The sequence below is a fragment of the Thermothielavioides terrestris genome, chromosome 5 (assembly GCF_000226115.1).
Source record: "Thermothielavioides terrestris NRRL 8126 chromosome 5, complete sequence".
Taxonomy (NCBI): domain Eukaryota; kingdom Fungi; phylum Ascomycota; class Sordariomycetes; order Sordariales; family Chaetomiaceae; genus Thermothielavioides; species Thermothielavioides terrestris.
In genome coordinates, this window is record NC_016461.1 from 4144839 (window position 1) to 4170430 (window position 25592).

Consider the following 25592-nt stretch of genomic DNA (forward strand, 5'->3'; position numbering starts at 1 on the left):
ACGGAAGCTCTGTGCTTGGGATTGAGGCTGACCGATTGACCTCTGGTCTGGGGAGACACTGAGGCGGGAGTGGATTGATGGATTGATTGATTGACATCGGGACTGGACAGGCAAGAGCAGCGTGCTGGAGTTATTTAGGTAGTTGTTATTCGCAAGCGAAACTACAGAAGTTAGTTAACTAATCCAATCCGTAAGGGGTTTTCGTGAGGTAGTTCAGGTAGTTCATGGAGGTCGTCAGCCATCAGGGAAGCGAAGGGCAGGGCGTTTAAGCCGGCGCTGGCGTAGTATAACTACCCTACATAGGCCTAGATTCTTGCTACTGTGTTTTGGTTTCTTTTATTCCTTTATTTTTCTTTTCCCCGTGGTTCTGTATTACGAGAATATGATCTGCTTTTCTCTGCCCTTCCTTCTTTCGAGAGCAGGCGGCCTCTACAAAGGGCCCCTATTGGGGTAGACAGACTGAACGGGTCGCAGCAAGAGCGCATGAGTGTTGTCTTTGAATTCTCTGTTTCTGTCCTTGCTGTGGTACGGAGCATGTACGGATTAACAAACGTGGACTTGTCAACAGTTATGAGCCTCATGCAGGCTGGCATTTTGGGCAAAGACGTCGCCAACTGAACTGCTGTTTCAGGGTGAGGAGCTAGGTAGTTCGCGAATCCTACAACCTTCTCGGTTTTAGACCTATTTAGGTAGTCAAGCTTACTTCCACCAAATCTCATCAAATCAACAAATTTACTATAGCAACAGAACTGACCGAAGTTTCTCCCAAATATAGGTACTCTTTCGACTCTCCTCGACCTCGCGATCACGAGTCTCCATTCAACGAACGAGCCCATGCCTCAGCCAGCACTCCAGGGCCGAGACTCAGTATCCAAGCTTATAACCTAGTTCTCCACCACTACCACCACCGGCAGCCAATACACCAATCAATCCTCGCAACCCCCCAATGCTTCATTTTCTAGTATCATCTTGGATTGGGGTGACAACCGCTAGGTAGAGACATAGGAGGATTTGTTAGGTTCGTTTCTACAGGTCAACGGAGCCTCGTGGGAACCAAGAAGCCTGGAGCCCATCAGGGGGACTTTCTCCTTAACAACAACCTCTTCTCCGTCTTCAAGACAGCTTAATCAAGCACTTCTTTCCTTACCTTTCCGGGTTGTTGATCCCATCCATTCGTTTGATTCTCCATCTACCCAGACGCAAGGGCTTGAAGCGGCTGAGCTCACACCGCAGAGATGCCCACACAAGGATCACCACTGGGATCATCTGAGTTATGACGTCTACCTGTTGAGGAGACACTCTCCGCGCGGTATTAGATTCCCAATGCCAGGGGCGCGTTATTTGCTGAGTGGCGCTGAGAGCGAAATGAATTTAAGATACGTGTTATGGTGTCCGGCACTTCCGAGTGTCAGCGAGCTGAAATTCAAACAGTCGACTAGACTGGCCCGACCACGATATGATTTACAGCGATCCTGCACGGCACTATTAGTCGTCGTGGCAATCAAATGTCGAGATTTGGTCTCCATGCTTCGCTCCAGAATTCAATGGCAAGATGCCGCTGGCTGGTTCCACTGCTCTTTAAGGTCATCAAACAGAGCTAAGACATGGCTGTGAGTATTCATGGTTGAGGCTACTATCAAAGATGCACTCGACTTTGACTATATTTGACTATGACTCGCTAACACCCAGTGTCCTCCAAGTCGGTCATAGCACAACCCAATAGAAATCCAATGCCGTTCTATTAATGCATCCTGGCCTAGCCCGTCTTGTTGCCTGCTGCAACTTGGTATCTCGTTTCATCGTAGCTCGATGCAGCTAATTAGTTACATACTTACCTGTACTCATCCCCACGTGTATCTCCAAGTCTCAAACCCAGTCAACGAAAGCCTGTGTAATTAAACAAGACAGTTTGCGACCCCGCTTCATCTCGGCATCATCACATCACAATCACAGCCACAGCAGCAAGCACCGTCCCGGTTGTGCCAATTCTCAGGCCACGGTCCTGTCTCAATCGGACACGGACAACGCTCTCTCACCTGCTCTCCCACGCCTGCTGTGCCTCAGCCGCCTCCGTCGTCACAGCATCCGGTAACCGAGGCGACGGCTCATGGTCTGTGCTGCCCTCCCCAGTCTCCTCCGTCCTCCCCCTTGCCGGAAGCTCAAGATCCTCGTCCTTGGGCGGCCCCTTCGACGCGGCGCCGGCGGCATCCCCTAGGCGATGCCCATTGATCTTTGGCCCCGATAGGCCCTCGCCCTGACCCTCATCGCTGCCAGCCACGGCCGCCGACAGCACACCATCCACGACGGGCGTCTCAGCAGCGTGGCCGTCGGCAGTCGACACCAACGGCGGCGACACCAACGGCGGCGGCTTCTTCGTCGGCGAGGCCACCGGCGACGAGAGCGCGCTTTCCGAGCCGGCGCCGTCCAGCATCGACTCGCCGCTGACAGAGCCCCGGTTCAGAGGTCGCTGCTCAGGCGCCACCCGGTCGGAAGATCCGTTCGTCCTCCGGTCTGCGCCCGACGAGGTCGAGATGCGGGGCTCCTTCTCCGAGACCGCGTCCGACGACCACGCGCTGGCCTGCGATTGCGACGCGCGGTTCTTGCTGGACTTGACCCAGCCCGACGCCCAACCACCAATCCCGCCGTTACCTGCTGTTGTTGTCGTCGTCGTTGTTGTCGTGCTGCTGTTATCACCACTGCTATTACTACTACTACTACTGGAAGCGGCCGTGGACCGGCCCCAGCCCTTCCGCTTCTCTCCTGCCCAGGCTGCCCAGCTGTTGACGAACGCGCCGGCTTTGCTCCCGACGGCCTGCATCGTCTGGTGCGCCTTGGCGAGATCCACGCCGGCGCCGCCTCCGTTTCTCTCGTGGTGATGATGCCCGCCCGCGGCGGCGGCCGCCGCCCTAGCCTCCTCGGCCCGCTTCCTCTGCGCCTCCCTCACCGCCTCGACATCGGCGTACAGCTTGTTGAGCAGCGTGCTGGCCTTCTCGCGGCCGGCGGCGAGGTTGCGGCCGAGCGCCTCGCGGCCCTGGGCGAAGCGCTCGTCCAGGTGCAGGTCCTGCACCTGTTGCGTGATGCGGCGCTGGATGTCGTCGATGGTGAGGCCGCCGGCGCAGGGGTGCTTCGGCTCGACGATGTTGAACAGGTCCGAGTCCGTGTGGCTGTTCCAGATGCGGTAGTTCTCGGTGCGCGACCACGCCTCGATGAAGTCCTGTCCAAAGTCGTGCGACGGGTCGCCGTCGATCTCGGGCAGCAGCAGGCGCGGGTTGTGCGCGTGCTTGGCGAGGTGGGTGTGGTACTTGGCGGCCGAGATGAGCGAGAGCAGGTACTCCTCGAACTGCAAGCGGATGAACTCCTCGCTGCCCACGTAGCCCATGGTCTTGGGCCGACTGGGGTTCGCGTCGTCCCACGTGTCGTTGACGTTTTGTGTGATGAAGTCGATCCAGCGGCGGTCGGGGGTCGAAAGCTGCAGCGCGGCTCTCAGAGACGGCGAGGTGATGTTGATGGTGCCCTCGTCGAGGTTGATCAGGATGTCGCTGTACCGGTCTTTCTGCTGCAGGAGCAGCGAGTTTGTGCTGCCGACGATGTACGATTTGGTGCCGAAGTCAGCAAGGATGTCGAGTTGTTGCAATGGCGTGTACGGTCCAAACAAGCTTCCCTGCCAAGGCAGATTTGTGAGTGGGCGTTTTCGACATGGAGACATAGCATGCATGCAGGCTCGGAATCGAACTCGCGCACGCACCTTTCCGAATATTTGCAACGGTAAACCCATGTACGCCAGCAGGGAATTCCTGTCACTGGTCTTCAAGCTTGTTGGCGTCGACAGGCTCTTCTCGTAGCTGTCCAGGTCGGGGCCGGCAGAGTCCTGGAGGTTGCGCAGGAGCCCGGGTATTAAAGAGATTAGGGAGAATTGGGTCAGACAGAGGCGCTCGCACCGGGTGCCGAAGAAGAGCATCTACGAGGTGGGGGGGAACAGAGGACGGAATCAGTACACGTCGCAGATCATGCCGGAAAACGCCCAGACGAGGGGCCGTTTGTTTACCTTGGGCTGTAGCAGACAGCATTTCAGCAACACCAGGGTTTGCCACCTAAACTGGCGCACCAGCTCCCTCAGGCTCAAGCCCAGATACTGGTCGCGGTCCTGGTCCTCGTGCATCAGGCCGCGCTCCTGCTCGTCGGCCAGGCTCTCCTGGAAGCGGCGCAGGATCTCGACGTCGGTGAACTCGCGCTGGGCGAACCAGGCCTTGGTCACGACGCTCAGGCGCTCGCGCAGCATGCCGAAGTACTGGGGGCTGTCGGCGATGACGACGACGGCCTTCTGCACGGTCGAGCGGGTCACGTCGGCGGGGCGGACGAGCAATTGGGCGGCGTCGATCTGCCGGGTGCAGGAGATGCCGAAGAGGGAGGTCGCGGGGGCCGAGTCGGTGGCGGGGCGCAGGAGAGTGAAGTAGGAGAAGTCCTCGGTCAAGCTGCAGGCAAGCTGTGCCATTAGCCGGTTTGGGAGCCCATCGACTGAGTGCAGCGGCATCTAGGCTATCCAGACTGGGAAGGGACGAGAACGTACGCATGGGCGCCGTCGCTCAATGCCATGAAGGGCAGCAGGGTCCAGTCGTACTCGGCGGCCGGATCACGGCCCTCGTCGACGCCGAACCATGTTTCCACCTCCGGGCCGCGCGCATGGTGGAAGTCGACGACGCAGACGAGCGGGACGAAGGGCTGCCGGGCGCTCTTTGCCGCCGTCGCCGTCGGCGTGGGAGGAACGGACATGGCTGGAGCGAAGGGAGCGTCGCGGGCTTGCTTCGTCTTTCCGTCCCGAGCTCAGGTCAGGAACCCGCGCGGACGCCGAGCGCGGAGGGGGGTGGGCCGAAAAATTACGGTGGGGAACGGCAACGGCCTTGCGATGAGGGGCACTGCTGAGTCCTTGAGAGTGGGGACTGGGCCCGGGAGAAGAATTAACTTTAACGCTGGGAACAGCAAAAACAATGGGACACCGACAAGGACAATGGCAATGACAATGGCACTTGCGTCTCCGTACTGCGATAAAGACTCGACAAGTTAAAATCAGCTGCAGGAAGTCTCGAACGAGCCAACCACCATTGTTTCAAGCGCCAATGCGCGCGCAGTATTCGTTCGTTGGCCGAGGCGGTCTGCAGGAGCCGGCCAGCTCTCGAAGCGGCGGCCGTGATGTGATGGGTGTGAGTGACGTGCGATCTGCTGAGTGGAGGCTTGGCATTGCTGTTTGTTTCACCGCAGCGCAGGCTGCAGCAGAGCACAGCAGCACAGCAGCAGGTCGTCGTTAAAGAGGTCCCGCCAAGACTAATTTCGGAACCTACCGTTTACAAGTATTTACAAATCGCCAAGGCCACGATGACTTCAAGCAACATCAACAACGAACAATCGCAAAGACTCGTCGCAGCAACTTTACAAAACCTCAACTAAATCGAAAAAAAGGAAAACCGAGATAACCCGCACCCTAACCTCAAACCCTATCCTAACTATAACCCGAACCCTAACTAGCGGGGGGCTAGCGCCGCCCCCTGTACCCCCGGCGAACTAACCGCTTGGCGATAGTGTAAACGCCTTGGCGATCGGGTTTATGTAAAAACGTTGTAAAAACATTGCCGACAATTGGCCGAAATTAGTCTTGGCGGGACCTCTTTAACGTCCACCCCCGCTGGTGCACAGCATGGGATGTAAAATTGTAGATTGTCCTAGGGTTAGGGTAGGCAGCTTTCCTAGACCCCTCCCTCCCCTGTCTCCAGCCAAGGTTGCAGCACCTGGTGCCAACAGTGTAGTGTACGAATAACGATATGATCTTCAGACTCCAGACGCCACAAGACGGCAGCGACTTTGACGGCAAGCAGCAGCTCAACCTTAACCATGTCCGCAGCGACAACCCGCTTCCCACGATGCTCGGGGATGTGAATCGCCCTGCCCAGGTCCAGGAGATTGCAGAGACCCTGCCCACTCATGTGGCCGACATCGTAAACATGTTCAATTAAGAACTATCAATATCAACTTCAATGCTCCAGACACCAGCAAGGGGAAGGAGGACATATATTATGCGTCGCATGCCCGCCAGTTCCAGCCATCCAATGCAGCAAGCAAGCAAGCAAACCCGCCTTGTCCGTCTCCCTCCCCGACAGCAAACGCCTGTTCAGCCATCTCTTTCTTGCTTATTCCACGATCCACGACCCTATCTCAGATTAAGATAGCCATGTGGTCCCAGCCCATCCCAGGACTCCCGCCCAATCTAGTCGCGACACCCCAGCAGACGAGGCAGGGAATGCGTTCGTCGCGCAGCAACAAACGACACTGTTTTTGGTATACTGCTCTCGCGGCCGGCCAGCACAGTCCTTTCCCCTTCCCAGCCGCGGCCCCAGTTAAAACAGAACACTCCCTTCTCCATCTTCCAACGCGCCACTATGTATGAGAACGTGGCCCAGGCGAGTTTTTCGACGCGTGTTCTCGCCGCGATGACTCCGCTGCTTTTTGCATTCTGGTACAGGTGAAACACTCGGCCTCATTGGGCCACATAGAAGTCCTGTGGGGGGACGTTGGCCGCTTCGACGTTGTGGTAGTCGAGAATCTCCGAGTACCTAAAATGACAAACATGTCAGCGTGGAGGGCGGACCCGACAACCATCAAACTTCCTCCGGCGGAACCCACATCATGATCTTCCACGTATCCACAGGCAGGTCGGCGTCGTTGAAGCTCCAGTCGAACTTCTCTTCGGCGACCGGCTCATCCGTAGGGTCGTGGTAGGGGGCGAGGTACTCGTGAGCCAGCGCCTCGGCCGCTGTTATCCGCTTCTTGGGGTCGAAGACGAGCATCCGCTCCAAGAGGTCAATGGCTATGGTTGGGTTAGTAGCTGGTCCGCAAGCTATGTCGGCCGAGTAGCATGTAGGTATCTTACCCGGTGGATCAGCGTCCTTGAACTTGTTCTTGAGCGGCTGCCTCTCGCGTCGCGGCAGGGACTTGACGAATCTCAGGGTCTGGCGCGCTCAGTCAGCATGTTGTCCCTTCCCCGCGCAACACAACATTGATGAATCGTTGGGCAATTCCGACTCACGTTCTCGCTCGCGATGGTGTTGATAACATCATCGGGCGGCGTTCCCAGGAGCTCCGTGATGATGGAGAACTGGTTGACATGGTCCTTGCCGGGAAAGAGCGGCTTCCCCCCAATCATCTCGGCGAAGATGCAGCCCGCGCTCCAAATGTCCACTTCGACGTCGTACTTCTGCCATGTGAGCATGATCTCGGGCGCTCGGTAGTACCTCGTCGACACGTAGCCGGTCATCTGGGGATCTTGGATGCGCGCAAGGCCGAAGTCGCAAATCTTCAAGTCGCAGTTCTCGTTGACCAAGATGTTGCTGGGTTTCAGGTCTCGGTGGACGACGCCAGCCGAATGGACGTATTTCAGACCTCGCTGGTTGCACGTGTTAGCCCGATGGTCCCTGAACTCCCCTCCCCCCCCCCCCCCCCCCCCCCCCCCCCCCGGGCGGATAGTGAGACGGACCATGATCTGGTAGAGAAAGTACTGGACGAACTGCGGCTCCAGCGGCCTGGAGGTGAGCAGCCTGTGGAGATCGGTGCCCAGCAGTTCGGTGACAAAGTAGCTAGTTGCAGGGGTCAGCTACGGTGTCCCCATATTTGCTTCGGTGCAGACAGCCATGAGCACTTACATGTCCTCGAGCGGGGAAATGAAGATATCGCTCAGCGAGATGACCTGCACAGACATTGGTAAGTCGCCCGTCCTCGGACAGAGTGCATGACGGCTTGGGAGACCAACGTTCTCGTGCTTCAGGTGCTTCAGCAGCTTCAATTCGCGGTATGTCCTTTTAGCGAGCACCGGGGAGCTGAAGGGCTTCATGATCTTCTTGATCGCGACATTCTGGTTCGTGAGCTGGTCTTTTGCAGAGCTGTGTGTGCAAAGGGCCAACAGTCAGCGTCTCGGATCGGGCACAACGGCTGGAAAGGGGCCAAATGGACGGACCAAACCAAACCGAACGCCCCCATGCCCACAGGCTGGAGGTCGGAATACCTATCGCGCCATCAGCCAATCTGTTCCTGCCCTTGCTGCACCCGGAATCTCATACCTCGAGGTGATCTCAAAGGTGGTCCCAAAGATTTGGGCGCGCACGAACTCGGCCATGTTGTACGATCTGTTTGTGGTGCTCCGAAGGGCGGCGTCGCAGGGCTGCGGATGCGGGATGCGGGGCAGCGTTCGATTGTTGAGTGCGCTTGGCGGGGCCGCTGCGGGCAGTGCGGAGAGCGCTGGTGGATCCGAGTACTTAACAGCGGGGCCGTTGTGGTTCAAACCCCTGGGAGGCGAAATGCCAGACTGTTGGTGTAGCTCCCACTCTCGAAGACCGCAGCAGGGCGGTGCTGGAAGTTGCTCGGCTCGCAGCACTTACCCCAGCGTCCAACAGCCCGGCCTGTCGGAAAATGCTCCTCGCAGCGCAGCACACCTCAATGCGATGGGCCGACGCGTACTTTTATTCTCCGGGCGTCCTGGAATGGGCTCGGCAAGCACAACGGTCGATTGCTGCTCTCTCAGGTGGGCGGGAACTTGCTGGGGTCCAGACCAGCGCCAGCTTCGGGATGCGGGTTCTGGAGCGTTTGCGTCTGAGGACTTATCTCCCGTCGGCGGCCCTCGAACCAAACTTCAGGCCGCGTTGTTAGTGGGGTCGAGGTGTGTACTCGATTGTGGCAATGATGCTGGAGCCTTGCCGAACGGTCAGAAAACGGAACCTTCGTGCACTGTTGCAACTCTGTGGCATTTGGCGAATACTCACCCGTGCGGTCTGGGTCGCTGTGTCGAGTTACGTCCGGCGACTCGTAGAACACAACCAGGAGAGGGAATTGAGGCCGCTAGTTATCTAGCTTCTTTGCTTCTGCTCAAGAGAGTGAAGGAGGAGTAGACGAGGACAGGAACGAGAGAGGCCGAGCTGCTGGAATTATTTCAAGAGTGTTGCGGGAGGAGAAATCGCCGGATCAAGTATTCGCAAGTCAGGCATCTCCAGCTAGGTAGGATGGGGCGGGATGCGACGGTGGAGAACAGGATCTCAGCGCTTGGCACGCCGAGTTTTCGAGTGCATACGGTACCTTACCTGAAATACGCTTCTGGAACACTACAATACATCGTGGCATGGTGCTCCTTCGCTTCTCATCAGTCGCTGCCCGTGGCCTCCCGTGGCCTCTTTCCAATTCAAAATACGGACACAGTCTCCAGGTGGATTTTGGGCTCGACGACGGATTGCGACTCGAACGCCTCGCGACCGTCGCGTGGCCATTGAGAGCCTCTGTCTCCACCATGGAGCTCAGTGAGTTGCTACGCTCCTCAATGCAACGGCCACGCAGTTCTCCTTTCCGCAGCACCGGGATTAAGCAACACGGCGCAGCTACGACACAGCTCTACAGCTCTGCGAGCATGGATGTTGTCGTGCACCCGCAGCCGCTAGCTGACGATTCGATGCAAACGGCGGGAGGGACTCGTTTTGTCGGAGCGGTACGATGACGTAGTTCGCATGGTGGGGTTCACTCCCCTGTCGCAGCTTCAAGCAAAGGCCCACTGGCTGCTCGATCACCAATCATCGACGCTCTGCCTACTGCACGACACGAGTGCCCCTCCGCTGTCCTGGCATCAATAGTTGGTGGTAGGCTGCCAGCGTTCAAGATGCTGACTAGGGCTGCATTCTCCGAGTTGGGGGCATCCAACTCTCATTTGCCTGTGATTTCTACCTCGGCACCTTCACCATTTTCCCGTCATTTCCCTTTCATCGTTAATGTCCAGGGTCCGTGATGCCCAAGCTCTACGACCTCCCGAGGCCAGACCCTTGGATCATCAGGGGGCGGCAACAATGGGGGCAAATTTGATCTCTCGGATCTGGCCATGAAAAATAAGCTTTTTTCGCGCAAGATGGTCAAGGAGCACGTCGTGCTCACGCCGCTCGCTCGATGCAACACACAGCCTGCTCGCACAACAGAGAAAGAGTAATTCAATCGAAGCAACGGGCCATCACAAGCCCAGCCGGGACCCTGAGTCGTTCCTTCCCGTCTTTCAGACTCCCATCAAGCCTTCAACACCGGCAGCGAGCGCAAATGACGACACAGCGCAGCTGTTCACCTGGGCGGGCACGCCCAAAGCGGGGCTCTCAAAGCACTCTGCTTGGCCTATGCACAATGACGTCGTTACGCCGAGCCGAGCCAGCCCAGCTCTCGGGCACCAAAGCTGTATGTACCCCGCCTCATTCAAGCCGCACAGCAATTGGAGAGGGACCAGGCATTGATTTGAATATGAGCAGGCAATTGCGCTATCACAAAGCCGGAACCCAAAGCGGAATCCGGTATTCCGAATTCTGAAAGCAGGAGGGTGATGCAAACATTACGCTACCTAGACTGCGCTTGTCTGCCCCCTCGCTCGTCTCTCGTCCCTCAGTTAGGCCAGAGCCGGAGGCGAGAGCAACATGCCCCGTTTTCTTGCGTACGGGATACTGCCACTTACTTGAACAGTAAAGGCAATGCCGCGCGGTGCTCAGCTGAAAGCTTTCCCATTATTCTACCCATTATCTAAGTTACCAACCATACCAAAAAAATAAAAAGAAAAAGAAAAAAAAAAAAAAAGGGGGGGGGGGGTTCATGCATTCGTGCCCATGTATGGAGTATAGACCTCGCTTCACTTGTTATGTGCATACCAGACATCACTTGTACTGTGTAAACCAGACATCACTTCACTTGTATGTATAAACCCGACCAATGCATAGCCTTTAAGCCCAAAACAGAACAAAACAGAACCATAACCAAAAAAGAAGAAAAATGAAAGCTACTATTCCCCGGCCTCTGCCGGTTATACCCCCCCAAAACAACTCCATACCAGTTTCCTGATGCGAAGACGACGACGACGTGGTTGTGGAAGCGGGAGCGCCGCGCTCGCCCACGTCCAGTTCGAATCCATGCAGCAGATCACTCAGGCGGAGGACCCAGGTAACCGGGCGCACCATTAGTGCCCCGAGCCTCTCAAGCCAGCTGGGGCCGTAGATGGAGCGTGGGAACCACGAGCGACCATAGGACCAGGGCTGCGACCACGTCCCGGAGCCGCAGGCGGAACTGGAAGAAGACCCCCAGCCCAGGCCGCGGCGCCGCCCGGTCGCCACCCACCACCTTCAGCGCGCCGCGTTATGCCTCCTACGCCTCGCCGCCGTCCGTCACCACTGCTGCCTCCTTGGGCGCCGCAGTCTCCTTATCCCTGTCCACGACGAGCGGCTCAATGTTCCAGATGCCCTCGGCGTACTCGTTGATGCAGCGGTCCGAGCTGAAGAAGCCCATGCGGGCGACGCTGGTGATGCACTTGGTGAGCCACTGCTCCTGGTCGCGGTAGGCCTCGTCGACGAGCGCGTGCGTCTCGAGGTAGCTGTGGAAGTCGTCCGACACGAGGTAGTAGTCGCCGTGGTCGCGCACGGCCGACACCATGCCCGCGAAGTCCTGCGGGTTGCCGAACGTGCCCCTCTCGATCTCGTCGAACACGCGCGCCAGGTCCGCGTCGATCGTGTGCTGCCCGTACAGGTGCGCGTGCCGCAGCTCCTCCACGTCCTCGGCCAGGTTGCCGAAGAGGAAGATGTTGTTCTCGCCGATCTCGCGCGTGATTTCGATCTTGTAAAGAACCGTTAATTCCTAATGTTCGTAACAAGGTTCCTGGGTGAGACTGTTGGGGACTCACATTCGCGCCGTCGCAGGTTCCGATGATGAGACCGCCATTGAGCACGAACTTCATGTTGCTCGTCCCAGAAGCCCTGTGATGCATTAGCACATCGCAAGCCTCGGGTTTTCTCGCGGTGGGGAGGGGGGAAGGGCGGGGGGAGACCGCGCTTACTCGGTGCCCGCAGTCGAGATGTGTTCGCTGATGTCGGAAGCCGGAATGATCATCTCGGCCTTGCTGACGTTGTAATCCTCCAGGAAGACCACCTTGAGCAGGTCGCCAATGTCCTTGTCGTTGTTGACCACCGCACCCACATTATTGATCAAGTGGATGATCTGCTTGGCCATCCAGTAGCCCGGCGCAGCCTTGCCGCCGAAGATGGACACGCGCGGTAACTGCTTCTGCCGCTCCTCGGGCGTCATGGCCTTGAGCGTGAGATAGCGGTGTATGGCGCCAAAGATGTTCATCTGCTGGCGCTTGTACTCGTGGATGCGCTTGACCTGCACGTCGAAGAGCGCGGATGGGCTCACGGTGACGCCGGTGGTCGCCTTGATGTGCTTAGCGAGGCGCACCTTGTTGGCGTACTTGATCTCGGCCCATTCCTTGCGGAACTCCTTGTCGTCGACGTAGAGCTCCAGCTTGCTCAGCAGAGTCAGGTCCGTCAGGAAGCCCTTGCCGCCCGTCTTGCTGGCAATCAGCTCGGATAGGCGCGGGTTGGCCTGGTGGAGCCACCGGCGCGGAGTGATGCCGTTGGTCACGTTGGTGAATTTGTCAGGACCAAAGATCTCAACAAAGTCCTTGAAGATGGTCGTCTTGATGAGGTCCGAGTGCAGCTCGGCCACGCCGTTCACCTTGTGAGAGCCGACAATGGCCAGGTGGGCCATACGCACCATCTTAGGTTGCGACTCCTCGATAATCGAGACTTCCCGCAGGAGGTCACGGTTGTTGGGAAACTGACGCTCGACGCTCTGCAAGAAAAACAGATTGACATCATAGATGATCTGCAGGTGCCGCGGCAGTAGGTGCTGGATCAGCGGCACAGACCATTTCTCGAGGGCCTCGGGCAGGACGGTGTGGTTCGTGTAGCCGAAGGTGTTGACAACGATGTTCCACGCCTCGTCCCACTCGAGACCCTCGAGGTCGACCAGGATGCGCTGGAGCTCCACGATGGCGAGCGTCGGATGGGTGTCGTTGAGCTGGATAGCGACCTTGTCTGGGAACTCCTTCCAGGGGCGCTTCGACTTCTTGAAGCGACGGACTATGTCGTATAGCGAAGCGGCAACCCAGAAGTACTGCTGCTTCAGGCGGAGCTCCTTACCGCGGTCGAGGTTGTCGTTCGGGTAGAGCACGGCGCTGATGGTTTCGGCGCGTTGCTGGTCGGCAACCGAGCTCTCGTAGTCGCCGCTGTTGAACTTCTGGAAGTCAAACTCGCCGCTGGCAGCCTTGCTAGACCACAGCCGCAGGTTGTTCGTCGTGGGCGTGTCGTACCCGGGGATGGGCACGTCGTACGCGACGGCCTTGACGGTCTCGCCGCCTTCCCAGCGGCACACCGTCTTGCCGGACTCGTCGGTAGACTTGACGACGTGGCCGTAGAATTGGATCTGGCGGCACGATGCTTGGTTAGCAAGTGCTGCCGCGGGTTTGGTATGTCGCCGTCGGTATGGTTGGTACCCACATCAACCGTCACGTCGTGCCTGGGAAACTCCCAGGGGTTGAAGTCAAGCCAATAATCTGGCACCTCGACCTGGTAGCCGTCGATGATCTCCTGCTTGAAGATGCCATAGCGGTACCGCAAGCCGTAGCCCCAAGCCGGGTAATTCAGACTGGCCAGACTGTCGAGGAAGCAGGCGGCCAGGCGGCCGAGACCGCCGTTGCCGAGGGCGGCATCGTGCTCCTGCTGGATGACATCCTCGATGCGGAAACCCAGTTCAGCGAGACCAGCTGCCGACAAAAGACAAGCGTGTCAGCAACAACCTAACCATGAGCCACTTCACTTCTTCCACCTGTAAACCAACCTTTCGCCAGGTCCTTCTGCCCAACATTCAGCATGGCATTGTCGAGCGCCCTGCCCATCAGGAACTCCAGGCTGAGGTAGTAGACGCGCTTGCTGTCCGCAAAGGTCTGGCGCTGCTGAGTGCGGTTCCACTCGAGGATCAGGCGGTCGCGGAAGGCGAGGGCGCAGGCTGCATAGGCGGCCGACTCGTCGCAGTTGTAGAGACTGCGGGCGAGGGTGGTCTCGACGTGGCGGACAACCTCGCGCTCGAAGCCATCCTTGTCCTTGAAGGGGCTGGTCTGGTGTTTCAACCAGGCCTCGCGCTGGGGTTCGGGGATGGAGGCTGCAAGAGAACGGGGATGGTGTGTTAGCGCTGTCTTTCGTCCTTCGAACGTGCTGGGGAGGCCGGGAGGGTAGCAGGTCTTCTAGATGCACAAGCACTTGCCACACTTGCACGTTACGCTACTTGCGGTGCAAGTGAGGGGCATTCACAATGCAAGATCGAAGAGGTCATGGAAGAAGAATAAGAAGGGAGAAGGACACCTGCACCAACCTTCCACACTCTTGATCTCGCCCGCGCCAAAACCAGTAAAGGTGCGCCTGTGCTTGGGGCGCGAGATGCCTGCCGGCACCACGGACCCCTGGATGTCGACAATGGGAGCTCCAACCGAGGGGCGCCGCTCCCTAACCGGGACTTTCTCGGTCGCCATGTCGCCAATCAATTCCAATCAGATCCCGCTGATTTTGATTCTGAAGGATGATTCAGAGGAGTAGGAACAGAAATCGAGGCAGAAGGCTGTCTGGGCCAGGCGATCGGATTTGGCAATGAGCTCAGCTACGAGGTGGGGTAGCTGCCCGGGTTAGGCACACTAGCTCTCCTATCGCAAGCAGATAAGGTAAGGTAGGTAGCGTGAAGATGGCTCAAAGAGCAGCCTGGGACGGTGCGGCTCGGAGCGGTGATAAGCAGTTGATTGCCTTTTCTGGGGGGATGAGAATGCACCGGGAAAGTGTTGAAGGGGACGGCCCGGGGGCAGAGGAGGAGCTGCGCCCCTCAAATGTCGACCGGAGGGGAAGCAGCGTTGGTGACAGAGTAAGGAAGTTAACGGTTGGCTTGCTGTGGACAGCCTGGAAGCAAGCGCCTTGACAACAGTAGGACAGGACTCGCGTGGCCCGGGGGAAGGTGGAAACCAGCAATGGAAAGGGTGGATCAAGAAGATGAGATCCTGAGCATATGCCTAGCACAAACAAGCAGCGTGACCAGGCATCGCGTCTGGAGACGCAGCCAAACTTAGCAATTGGATCTCAGCAGCCTCCAGCCTGCGGTTCACCCTACGCTGCCGCAATCCAGGTCGGTTTCAGCAGGTCTCCAGGATACCAAGCTGGCCCGTGACAAAGACAGGGACAAGGCAAGGACGCCATCCGCTGAGCGCGGCCAGACAAGGGGCCCAACGCCCACCCCACCGACTGTCGGGCGCGATTGGGTCCAGATCCAATGCAGATGCTGATTGTTGGAATTGTTGGAGAACCTTCGCGGAGTTATCCCCGCTGGTTTCAGCAGCGCCGTTGTGCCATCCGAACCGACAACGCCTGCAGAAGCCATGATCCAACACGCCGCGCTTTCGAAAACTGCCACATCCCGCGGGAGGCGAAGCTGTCTGCAGCTGTCCGAGGTGGTGCCTGAATCTGCGGCACGGCGCGGCAAAGTGAAGAGAGAGATCTAGGGTACCAGGCAAGTTAGCGAGGTTGGTTCGTTCCAGGCCGCTCAACCTGAAGATCCCCGCCGAGGTGTCGAGGCAGGCGGTGGATCCCCTGCAATCCCCCTCCATTCCATAGCCCTACCACCGCCCCACCAGAGCACCTCCACGCACGGGGCGTTGACATCATCGCTCTGCACCACGCAAGCAGTCAACCCCTCAAACCCTCATGCGCCACTGCTTGCAGATATTAGCTGGCCATTGCCGTGTGATGCCTTTCCACCGCTTGGATTGGGTCATCGGAAGAGGGGCAAGAGCCGATTATGACTAGCATCTCGCTTGGTGAGGCATTGGCATGTGACGGCGAAGGATGGCGTGCATACTGTGTGTGGAGATACCGGGCAGTTGAGAGCAGTCCGGAGTTGGGCTGAGTCAGGAACGGCTGTTGATTGTTGGGTCGCTGACCCGTGTTTCACCGACAAGCGCCATTCAGCCCGACCGCCGTCTCGGCAACAATGGGATGCCCGGTACTCTGTAGTATTCCTTCGCGCTACAGAACGCACGCAACATGCGCAGGTATCAATTGCCTTTTTTCCCCAAGATCATAGACAGCGATCTGCTACCATCTGCAGACTACTAGCCCTCCAGGCCGCCGCCCAGGTATATATAGCCGCAGTCCAAACCAAACATGTCAAACCAAACGTGTCGTTTCGAGGTCAAACGTTCCCTTCGCAGAGCGGTGTTCAGCCGTGGTGCGAAACAGGCGTCGTGAACCCGAAGAAGCACGGACTACTTCGCGACCGGACCATAGAACGAATGACCAAGGCCAGCTGTTGGTCCGAGCCATCCACCCAGATATCGAAGCCAGAGCTGCCGTGATGCTGGTCCCGCGGTATAAGCCCATTTCAGAACCAGCTGCAGTGAACCACAGTCCCAGCAGTGCCATACCGGTGCTTCAGTGTCGTAAAAATGATGGCCGCCAGGGAAACCTAGCAAACGCGGATTAAGAGAAATCGTATATCGCAGAGATGTCTCCTCCCAGGCCGCATCCACGTGTTGCGCCGGGACAGACTGAGCGGGAGAAAGGAGTGGACGTTAGGGTGTTGCGTTCCGAAACGCTGCCGAAAAGGAAAGAAAGAACCGCCGCGGCCGCCAACGCCGAATCATGCAAGAAGTCATCCGACCCGAAAACCGCTCTAAGCAGGACGGTGAAAAAAGGAAGTCGCTATGTGACCGATTCAAGGTCGAGGGGGGTATATGGTTTTGAATGAGAGATGACTGGGTCTGGGCGATTAGAGGATTCCCGAATCTTTGAGTGCGTTGTTCAGGATCGTCTCCTTCACCGCGGCGAAGACGAGCCGGATGTTTGACGTATCGGTCGCTTGGGTCAAACTGTCGGTGAGGTGAGCCACTGTTGAGTGCCGCTGGAAGGGGGGGCAGAACGAAAACAGAAGGGCAACATACTGTGGATAGAGATTGAGGTGTGCTCGGTTGACCTGGTTGAACCTCCACAGCAGGTACTTCGCCGCTTTGTTGACGTCGGGCCCGCCCGAGTAGTCTGGGAAGTAGTTGCCCAATGGGGACCGGCCGAGTTTCTGCTTGAAGATGTCGACCTTGTTGAGGAAGAGGATGATACTCGTCCTGACGAACCACCTCGAGTTCACAACCGAGTCGAACAAGAGCAAGCTCTCCATCATGCGGTTCTGCGGCAAAGGGTCAGCAGCAGCGGGGAGTCATTGAGCCATGCGGCATTCTTACCTGACTGCTCTCTTCGAGCAGCACCTGGTCGTACTCGCTCAAGGCAACGCAGAATATGATTGAGGTGACATTCTCGAAGCAGTGGATCCACTTCTTCCGCTCGCTTCTTTGCCCGCCTACATCGAACATGCTGCAGAAGGAGTGTCAAGTTAGCCACGGGTGTCTTGTCGGCGAGCGAAGCCGTTCCCAACGCACTGGATGCTCAGCTGCCCCATCTTAAACCTCGTCTCATAGATGCCGGTCGTCTTCGTTCGAGCTCGTAGCACATCCATCTCGACAGGGAGATAGTTTGGCGACACGATCCTGTCGGCCTCCTGGAAGAAACTTTGGGTCAAAGTCAGCCTCAGCGCAGCCTGACGTCGGCATTCAGATAGGGGCAACCGACTATTCGGCCGAGTCCATCAGGTAAAACTCGGTCTGCCTCTCCATGAGCTGCTCCTTCGCCGGATCGTTCCATACTGACTGTACCGCCACACCAACTCTGGGATCGATCCGAGCCTGCGGATTCGCGTCGAGCGAGTAGTCGAGCAGGAAGTCACAGTACGCCCTGTTCTCCTCCAGCACCGGCTCGATCTCGAACTGGCGCATGGCACCGCATAGCGCCTTGGCGCATTCCAGGAGGTTCTTGTACACTGTCGGACGGTAGCTGGCCAGTTCTTCAGGAGAATAGCCCTTGAGGTGGATGATCTTCATCTGCTTCACGATCGTCGACTTCCCACTCTCCCCGGAACCTGTGCATGAATGGGGAAGCACTAGGGTCAGCATGCGCTGCATGGCAGTGAAGGCGGGCGGGCGACGTACCGAGCAGCAGAATCTTGCATTCCTTCCGCAGCCTTTTCGAGTCCTCCTCAAGCTCCTTGTCAATCTTATTGCTCCTTTTCCGCAGCTCCGAGTCCTCCCCACTTGTGCTCATGCACGCCCCCATGATGACGACCATCAGCTTGCGCGCCGGCAAGCTGGAAGCGGTAACTGCAAAGTCGGTCGGTAGGGCGGGGGACGGCGGTGGACGAGACCAAGGGAGGCGAAGAGGGCGCTTGCTCGTCGGTGGGATGTGGACACCTCCCACGTTATGCTTCCATTAATGCCGGCAACGACGAACTGGTGCGGCACACCCGCTGAAACAGGCGGGGCGAGAATAGTAGATCGTTGAAGGGTGACCCGGAGGACTGGAGAGACGGGAAGTGGGCGATGGATGGAATGATGCTTCGGCGGGCCGGAACAGGGCGTCGCTTCAATTGAGAGGGGCCCTTCCAGCGAGGGTTGCAACGGCGCAACGGCGAAGGCCCGCCCCTGCCGGGAATCGGAAGTCGCAACTCTTTGCCGACAACGGGGTAAGGCTGGCGGATTAGTTGGGTACCGAGTTGCTGATGTACGGATGGACTCAGGAAGCAGGTAAGTCGTGTCAATTTGCCGACCTCGGGCAATCCTGGACTTTCGATGACGCCAAAGACTGGAGAGTGGTGGTCAGTGGAGAGGCTGCAAGGGCGGCGAATGCTGCCCTCGGGTTGCCCAGGGCTGTCTGCTGTCTTGTGATGGGGATGGGTCTGGCAGGGTGGCGCCTGGAGGTGCTGCAGGCAGAGTGGATTGCGGGCAGCCAGGCTCCGTGATGCAGCGCTGATTGCTCTTCCACTGGGATCTTGTGTAGCCGGCGAGCCAGCAGGCGTCCGCAGCCGCTGAGATCGACCACTGCAGATTACCTATGGTTTTGTGCACGTACTGTGTAGGTAGGCAACGTACAGGCGCACATTTGCACCGTGGCTCGTGTGGTGAAGTTTCGTGGGAGAAACGGGGGAGGGAATAGGTGAGGGACGGGACGCCCGGCAGGGCTCGATGCCTTTGTCAATCAATCCAGGAAAGGCTTTCTGTTCACTTGCGAGTTGCACTAACCAACGCTGCGATGGGCCCGCCCCGGCCCCGAAAGCTGGGGGGCGGGAGAGGAACCAAGACAGGGGCTGGAGCTCAGGCTCTGGACTGCCTGCTCGGACCCGTCCGTTTCATCGAAGCGGCGGAGGACGGGAGCCGCGGAGTTCCTCCGTCCTTGTAAATACCAGCCCCCGTGTAATGAACGGTCCCAGGAAATTACGGATACAGTAACGTTCTTGGTATGGTAGGACCTCCTCACGGGCTTGCATGCTCACCTAAGACACCTACGGGATTTATTATAGAAAAGCTACGGTACACAGCATACCTGGTGCGGATACATTCCAGGTTGCAAGCAGCAGTTTGCTGGCGCTGCCTGGCCCCTTTTCGAGGTGTCGAGCCCTTGCCTTACGCCGCACCTCGTGTAAAGGAAACTGTACCTTACAGTACACAAGGCGCATACTAGTGTAAGATGCTCCATACAGCTGCCTTGTCATTAACATTACAGGCACATAATTCTCGCCGTGTTGCCGTCCGTGCAACGCAGATCTTCACTCAACTGAGGATGGCCCAATTTCCATGACACACAGCTGCACCTCGAAGGGCTGACTGACACCAATACTGTCATCGTGAGATGTTGTAGGCTGGACAGAGTGTTTTAATGTGCGGCTGCCTTCGCAGTATGGACTGTGTTACTAGTGTAGTCCGTACTTCCTTGCGCCTTCATTGCTTCAACCTTCGCTGGCGGAGTCATGGTTTGACAATATCAATCTGATGGACTGCTGGCTTACACTACCTGAGGTACCTACTCCTGCCATTCTGCCAAGGCGCCGTTTTCCAACCACGTTCGATCCCCAGATATTTCGATTCTCAGGCTTGTCCGTTCATGCCCTGTCGTAAAGCCCGCTAGGGCCTCGCAAAACGTTGTTTGGTTAGAGTATGCAATTTAGGGTGAATGCATCTGGCTGCCACCGAACCACGTGTGGTAGTTATTGTTGCCCTCTTGAGATTCAAAACCGAACGCGTGGTGTTTCAGCTTATCGATCCCTATTCAATTACCTTTCCGGAGGATGCCTGTAACTCCTGGAGATGATTACAGAGATTTCCCTAGTGTACTCGGTCCGTACCTGCTTTCGGGACGGTATGCTTGCATGGCACGGAGATGCTCCCCCCCAATTACCCCGTGAAGGTCCCGTCCTGCCGCTCCGGGAGGCCGGGATCCTGACAACCACGTGCCTTCACCCGCTCCAGAACCCGGGAAGCTCAACATGATCGACGCCGGGCTGCGCACAAGACGGCGGCCAGGGGTTTATGCTGACCGCATTCGGACCGGCCAGACACCGCAATGCGCGCACCTCGAGAGGCCCGAGACGCGCAACGCAGCTGCCCGTTGCGTGTCTCGCAACCACCTTCCAGGAACGATGGCAGCTGCGTTGATCCCGTCCCAGGGCAGTGAGGCGGTCCGATGAGGGCCTGCAGCGTGCCGCGGCGTGCACACCGAGCGAGAGCAAAAAGCAACCGAATTCAAAGCGGATGGTGTGACCGGCAGTTGTGGCCAAAATGGGACGGGGAGGGAAACTGCGCCGCAAACCCGTCTGACGCCACAGAGCGCGGCGGCTGCCAAAAACCATCTCGATCGTCAGCCAATCAACGGAGTTCAGCGGTTTCAACCCGCCAACCTTGTTGCGCTACACTATTTCCAGGTGAACTATTCCGTACACAGTACCTAGGTACCTTAGTTACCCTTGGCATTACGGCATAACTTCGCTAGTGCAGTCTCGGCCTCTAAGAAACCCCGCGAGTCCACCGTCGAGTTGACAAGTTGACCGTTAGTTACACCATGTAATTTCGGTATATAAAATACGCAAGGTATTCCATACATGCTGTCCTGGTGCAGAGCCAAGGCAAAGAGAAACAGAGAACTTGCAAGGCATTGCTTGTCATTGCTTGTTCATACGAAGCCAATCATTGACCTGTCTACTGCGTTCACATACTGCGCAGTATGACTGAAACCAAGGTCAACAACCGTCACTATTACTACTGCATAAGTTACCTAGTGTATAGAACACCTTTCAAGGCAGTGCACACCCAGGACAGGGGCGGAGCTGTTGTTAGTGTAATGCGGCACTAACACCCAGCATTACCTACCTTAGGTGCACTTCAAGAAGAGAACTTGCTGTTGTGGCCGCCGAGTCCGCTAGCAAGACTTCTGCGCCCCCGGCATCTGCGACCTGGAGAGAATCCGGGCCGCGAATGCGACCTCGGGTAGGACATCCGTTTGTCATGGAGTAAGTGATGTCGAATAATTGTTAGTGCAGCCAACCTTCTTCATGGGGAAGCGATCCTTTCGACTGCTACCCTCTCTTCTCATCCTGTTAAGGAGAAGTCCCCGAGTCTGCACGAGACCAGTCAGGCAACGACTTCCAAGTTTTTCAACGCCATCCATCTATTCCATCTGTCGCCCCGTCTCTGCTGCTAGTTTCAATTGCCTGGGCAGGGCCGAAACTTCCAAGAGGACGTGCCTTTGTTCGCCAGGTCCCTTTTTGCTGCCGTGGACAGTTCTACCGGAATCTTTCCTTCATTCGGGTTCATGGCGCCCGCAGCGCTCGGTCGCTTGCTCAGCGGCGACGGCAGCATCCGCAAAGGCCTCAGCTTGAGGCGGAAGAATGCGAAAGCGCCGCGTACACTACGGCCGCAAGACCCGACGCTTCCTTGTCCGATTGCGAAGATATCCGAGGACATCATCCTGCATATCTTCGAGCTCGTGCACGCAGCCAGCCCACACAGCGCGGCCAATCTGGCCCTGGTGCACCCGCGCTTCTACCGGCTCGCCCGATACGTCCAGCACCGCTGCGTGGACATCGCCCTGAGCACCACGGATGAAGCGGCGGCTAAGCGTCTCGATCTTATCGAGAAGGAGGGCCTACTACCCGCCATTCAGGAGCTCCGCGTACGCGGTGGCATCCGCGACCTCAACCAGCATTGCCTCTCGCGGCTGGCGGCTATGCTTGCGGGCATGACGGCCCTTCGCTCTGTGTTTTGGGAGTCCGGACCCATTCCTACTCTTGCGCTTGAGAATCTTCGCAAGCTGCCTTTTCCTGTGCAGCTCCATGTCCGAGTCGAAAAGATACGCGGCGGGAACCCAGCGGCCGCAGAGCTTCTTAGCGCGCTCGCCGGTTATGATGCCCTGACCTCGGTCACGCTCGAGGCAGGGTACACAAACGCCGGCGACTGCCTCCATCTGACACGGCCACTCAAGAAGCTCTTGCTCAGCTGCCCCAACCTCGTCAATCTATCCATCGACCTGCACCTCCCTCGTCAAGGCTGTGTCGGTTATTCCCCGCCGGACGAGTATCCCGGTCTCGGCTTCTCTCGCGGTGAGCGGCCACTCCGGCCGTTGGAGTCTCTGACCATATATGAGTACCCGTGGGGGGAGGGGGTCGTACGCGGTCTCCCCCACTCCATAGGCTATCCATGCGAGGGCCGGGAAATGGATTACTGGGCCGCCAACTTTGACTGGTCAGCGCTGCGGCGGTTGGCGCTCATTCCACCGCCTACCCAGATCATGCTTTATAACACTTCACAGCCCTGGATCGCGAATACGCTGGCGCCGAGACTGACGGCGCTGCGGGAGGTCAGCTTCACGGTGGTCGACGACCCTTTCGGCAACTCCGTCCGGACATTTTTCGACCAGGTGCCGTCGACACTGGAGGACATCAGCGTGCCCTACCTGGACTCCATCGGCGTCGCGTGTCTCGCCCGGCATGCGCCGACCCTACGCAGACTCGCCGTGCACCAGCCCGGGGGCCCCTCCAGCCCGAGCGGCTGGGAAGAGCATCTCCTCTCGGAGGCTGCCCTAGAGGATCTCTCTCAGACAGTCCCGCACCTCGAGGAGCTAGGCATCGACATGCTGCGAGTCGACGGCGACTGGCCGCGAGGGAAGCTTGACTTGCTGGCGCGGTTCCCCCGCCTCCGCGCCCTGGAGCTGTGGTTCGACTTGGGCAACGGTCCGCCGCAGCCCGCCCTCACGGCATCGTCCGCCGCGCGGCTGTTCGCCGACCTCCGCCGCACCTGCCCGGCTCTGCAGCAGCTGCGCATACATTCGGGCTTCCCCCCACAGCCGAAGTTGGGCTTTCCGGCCTCCTTCGGGCCCTCTTATACAGAGTACAACTCCACCAGCTTCACGTGTCGCGTCGCCGAGGGGGACGGCGAGGCTGTGGCGGAAGGGGTCGCCGTCACCAGTCCGAAGCTGAGCCCGCGGCTGAATGCGCGCATGTGCCGCATCCTCAAGGGCAAGGAGAAGCGCGAGGACATCCCTGAGCAGCTGATCGCGCTGCGGGTCGCCCTGGATGGGCCGCTGCCGTCTGCCGACTGGGAGCGGTGGGCGGAGCGGTGGCGGTGGCCCTCGCTGGACCCGCCCGACAGTGGCAAGAAACGCGGTCGCTTGTCGAGGCTATGGCAACGGTGAAGACGCTCGGAAAGACTTGGTGGCATCACTCCAATCAAGAAGAGAACGATTTGGCTGTTCTGTTTCGTTTTCTGTTTTTTGCTGATGAATCTCAACTACGAAGACAACCTATTGAAAAAGCAATGCTCTCCCCCAGTCTCGCTTAATCCCCCGCCCCTGAGAAAGACAAAAAAGCCCAACGAAAGGCTCTCACTCCTGGAATATCCTCCTTGCCTGCTGCTCTCATCTCCGGACCCTCATGAAGCAGACCATTCAAGGTCGTGCCCGAGGTAGTCCAGGCGCATGGCGCCGGCATCCGCCGAGTCGAGCGGGCCGGGCACGTGTCCTCCCGGTCCAGCGGCACGCCTCTCGCCAAGCGACAGGCGCGGCGCGTCGCGGCCGATGACGCTGCGCTTCCGGCCCGGGGCCGGCGTGGCCGCCTGGGGCGGCTTGGGCATGCCCCAGCGCGTGTTGCTGGACATGCACATCTCGGCGAAGATGCGGTAGCCGTCCGGGTTGACGAGGGCGTTGCTCTGGTGCGTCTGCGCCAGCAGCGCGCAGCGGTTGAAGCCGTAGGCGGCGTTGCTGTCGGGGAAGATGTTGTCTCCCACCTGGTCGTTGCCCTGGTCCTGATAGGTGCCGGTGTCGATGGCGTGGATCATCTCGTGCAGCAGCGTGCCCGACGCCGAGCGGTACTTGTCCGGGTCGGGGAAGTCGGCCGACGGGTCGTTGGCCTGGAAGCCCGAGGCGAGGGTGCCCTTGAAGTTGTTGGCGTCGAGCAGCTCCGTGCAGAAGAGAATGACGGTGGCAGTTCCCGTGGGCAGCGTTGTTATATCGGCGTTCAACGGGTAGATCTTCCCGTTGAAGGTTTGGCCCAGCGTGACCGGCGTCCCCTGCGACGGGGGCGAACAGGGCCGGATGCCCGGCGGCTCTAGATATTCACCCTCACGATCAGCCGGCCAGCCCCGTTTCCACAGGCCTCTTTTTCCTTTCCTTCTGGTACGTACGTGATGTTAGGGCTATGACGTCCTGGGTCCCCGGAATGTTGTAGTACCAGGTATTGGCGTCTGTTGCGTGTGATACGTGCATTAGCCGAACGGGCCTGGGACCAACCGCCCAGACGGGAGCAACTTCTTCATCCTCTTCCCCTCCCCAGGGTCACTCACTGGTGCCGACCTGCCCCCTTAGGGCCGGTGCCCCACTGCAGATGAGGTAGCCATTGTTGGATTGCAGCAAGTTCTTTGCTTGGCGGTACACGGCTGCATCGTGGGCCACCAGCCGCGCGGTTAGCGTTCAGATGCACGAAGCGGAGGGAGATGGGATGGATGCAGAATGGGGCGGGGAACGTACGGCGAACAACGTTGTTGAGAGTGTTTTTGGACGACGAGGGCAGGACGCCGCCGAAGTTGACGCTGATGCCGAACATCCACTTGGCGTTGTTGGCAAGGTTTGACGACGTCGTCAGGGCCTTGATGACGTTGTTGCCCGTCAGAGTCTCGAGGACGCTGTCGGCGTTGGCGGCCATCAGCGCCGCGTTGTCCCAGATGCTGTCGATGCTCTGGCCTTGGACGCTGGCCCCTTCACAGCCGATCATGGTCCACTGCACCACAGCGCGACCCGGCCGGGGCGCGAGGCCCAGCAGCGCGACGAGGATGGCCGTCCAGCCGTGATAGCCGCGGTTCAGCATGGCTGGAGAATAAGATGGTGCCCGGACTTGGAGAAGAGCTGGTCTGGCCGTCGCGGGCTTTCCGCTCGTCGCGCGGCGAATCAGTATAAGTGGCGGCGCTGCTCTGTCCCCGGCTTCTCGAGTCTTCGACAGGAGACCGGCTGCTCTCTCACCTCACGTGAGATCAGACGCGAGATCAGCGAAGTCGGCACGTCACCTCCGAGACATCATCTCGTCGGGTTGCACGCGAGGATCAAGCTATTGAAGGATTGTTGCATTCTCCATACGGGGATTCCACTCCCATTGCGACGGGGTTGAGCAGGGCTGCTACTCTATACGCACACGCCCTGCCCGGATGACGCGGAAGTAACCCTGGACGGCGATCCATTTCCCCATAATCCCGGCCCTAAGGTTGTATTGGCAATTTGGCGGTGCAGGGGTCGTACCCACATCCATGGCACAGCTCCCGCATA

General features: G+C 58.4%; 6 protein-coding genes across 6 annotated transcripts; 1 reads left to right on the top strand and 5 right to left on the bottom strand.

Moving 5' to 3' along the window:
• Positions 1-1877: 1877 nt before the first annotated feature.
• On the bottom strand, positions 1878-4748 carry THITE_2122765 (uncharacterized protein). The gene is made up of 3 exons (XM_003657194.1): positions 4046-4748; positions 3746-3958; positions 1878-3661 (listed from the first exon to the last, which is right to left on the bottom strand). The coding sequence occupies exons 1-3, from the start codon at positions 4529-4531 to the stop codon at positions 2033-2035; spliced, it is 2328 nt and encodes a 775-aa protein (XP_003657242.1). The 5' UTR covers positions 4532-4748; the 3' UTR covers positions 1878-2032.
• Positions 4749-5975: 1227 nt separating this feature from the next.
• On the bottom strand, positions 5976-8596 carry THITE_2082381 (uncharacterized protein). Its single transcript, XM_003657195.1, has 9 exons — positions 8103-8596; positions 8000-8047; positions 7796-7925; positions 7689-7732; positions 7523-7622; positions 7076-7432; positions 6920-6998; positions 6673-6856; positions 5976-6602 (listed from the first exon to the last, which is right to left on the bottom strand). The coding sequence occupies exons 1-9, from the start codon at positions 8156-8158 to the stop codon at positions 6527-6529; spliced, it is 1074 nt and encodes a 357-aa protein (XP_003657243.1). The 5' UTR covers positions 8159-8596; the 3' UTR covers positions 5976-6526.
• Positions 8597-11098: 2502 nt separating this feature from the next.
• On the bottom strand, positions 11099-14726 carry THITE_2122776 (glycosyltransferase family 35 protein). Its single transcript, XM_003657196.1, has 6 exons — positions 14248-14726; positions 13717-14037; positions 13377-13642; positions 11876-13302; positions 11723-11795; positions 11099-11655 (listed from the first exon to the last, which is right to left on the bottom strand). The coding sequence occupies exons 1-6, from the start codon at positions 14402-14404 to the stop codon at positions 11191-11193; spliced, it is 2709 nt and encodes a 902-aa protein (XP_003657244.1). The 5' UTR covers positions 14405-14726; the 3' UTR covers positions 11099-11190.
• A 1647-nt stretch (positions 14727-16373) lies between these two features.
• On the bottom strand, positions 16374-18899 carry THITE_2171450 (uncharacterized protein). Its single transcript, XM_003657197.1, has 7 exons — positions 18864-18899; positions 17948-18596; positions 17532-17877; positions 17342-17470; positions 17147-17276; positions 16853-17091; positions 16374-16780 (listed from the first exon to the last, which is right to left on the bottom strand). The coding sequence occupies exons 2-7, from the start codon at positions 18069-18071 to the stop codon at positions 16681-16683; spliced, it is 1068 nt and encodes a 355-aa protein (XP_003657245.1). The 5' UTR covers positions 18072-18596; positions 18864-18899; the 3' UTR covers positions 16374-16680.
• A 2548-nt stretch (positions 18900-21447) lies between these two features.
• Positions 21448-23592, top strand: THITE_2122786 (uncharacterized protein). Its single transcript, XM_003657198.1, has one exon. It carries the CDS (start codon positions 21597-21599, stop codon positions 23472-23474), a length of 1878 nt encoding a protein of 625 aa, XP_003657246.1. The 5' UTR covers positions 21448-21596; the 3' UTR covers positions 23475-23592.
• Positions 23593-25448, bottom strand: THITE_2122788 (uncharacterized protein). The gene is made up of 4 exons (XM_003657199.1): positions 24804-25448; positions 24620-24712; positions 24461-24520; positions 23593-24384 (listed from the first exon to the last, which is right to left on the bottom strand). The coding sequence occupies exons 1-4, from the start codon at positions 25138-25140 to the stop codon at positions 23711-23713; spliced, it is 1164 nt and encodes a 387-aa protein (XP_003657247.1). The 5' UTR covers positions 25141-25448; the 3' UTR covers positions 23593-23710.
• Between the last annotated feature and the right edge of the window lie 144 nt (positions 25449-25592).

Bases quoted from the DNA above. Each gene is read 5' to 3' on its own strand.
- THITE_2082381 (XM_003657195.1), bottom strand. From the start codon at position 8,158: ATGGCCGAGTTCGTGCGCGCCCAAATCTTTGGGACCACCTTTGAGATC. The intron at 7,926-7,999 runs GTCCGTCCATTT...TTGCACACACAG, and splicing joins GGGGCGTTCGGTTTGGTTTG to CTCTGCAAAAGACCAGCTCA. The intron at 6,857-6,919 runs GTAAGATACCTA...ACCCAACCATAG, and splicing joins CAAGGACGCTGATCCACCGG to CCATTGACCTCTTGGAGCGG.
- THITE_2171450 (XM_003657197.1), bottom strand. From the start codon at position 18,071: ATGGGGGCGTGCATGAGCACAAGTGGGGAGGACTCGGAGCTGCGGAAA. The intron at 17,471-17,531 runs GTCGGTTGCCCC...TTTGACCCAAAG, and splicing joins CTGATGGACTCGGCCGAATA to TTTCTTCCAGGAGGCCGACA. The intron at 17,092-17,146 runs GTAAGAATGCCG...CCTTTGCCGCAG, and splicing joins TGCTCGAAGAGAGCAGTCAG to AACCGCATGATGGAGAGCTT.
- THITE_2122786 (XM_003657198.1), top strand. From the start codon at position 21,597: ATGGCGCCCGCAGCGCTCGGTCGCTTGCTCAGCGGCGACGGCAGCATC.
- THITE_2122765 (XM_003657194.1), bottom strand. From the start codon at position 4,531: ATGCCGCTGCACTCAGTCGATGGGCTCCCAAACCGGCTAATGGCACAG. The intron at 3,959-4,045 runs GTAAACAAACGG...CCCACCTCGTAG, and splicing joins GCTGTCTGCTACAGCCCAAG to ATGCTCTTCTTCGGCACCCG. The intron at 3,662-3,745 runs GTGCGTGCGCGA...CTGCCTTGGCAG, and splicing joins CGTTGCAAATATTCGGAAAG to GGAAGCTTGTTTGGACCGTA.
- THITE_2122776 (XM_003657196.1), bottom strand. From the start codon at position 14,404: ATGGCGACCGAGAAAGTCCCGGTTAGGGAGCGGCGCCCCTCGGTTGGA. The intron at 14,038-14,247 runs GTTGGTGCAGGT...GTTCTCTTGCAG, and splicing joins CGAGATCAAGAGTGTGGAAG to CCTCCATCCCCGAACCCCAG. The intron at 11,796-11,875 runs GTAAGCGCGGTC...AATGCATCACAG, and splicing joins ATCTCGACTGCGGGCACCGA to GGCTTCTGGGACGAGCAACA.
- THITE_2122788 (XM_003657199.1), bottom strand. From the start codon at position 25,140: ATGCTGAACCGCGGCTATCACGGCTGGACGGCCATCCTCGTCGCGCTG. The intron at 24,521-24,619 runs GTGAGTGACCCT...CACACGCAACAG, and splicing joins AAGGGGGCAGGTCGGCACCA to ACGCCAATACCTGGTACTAC. The intron at 24,385-24,460 runs GTACGTACCAGA...GTGAATATCTAG, and splicing joins CGTCATAGCCCTAACATCAC to AGCCGCCGGGCATCCGGCCC.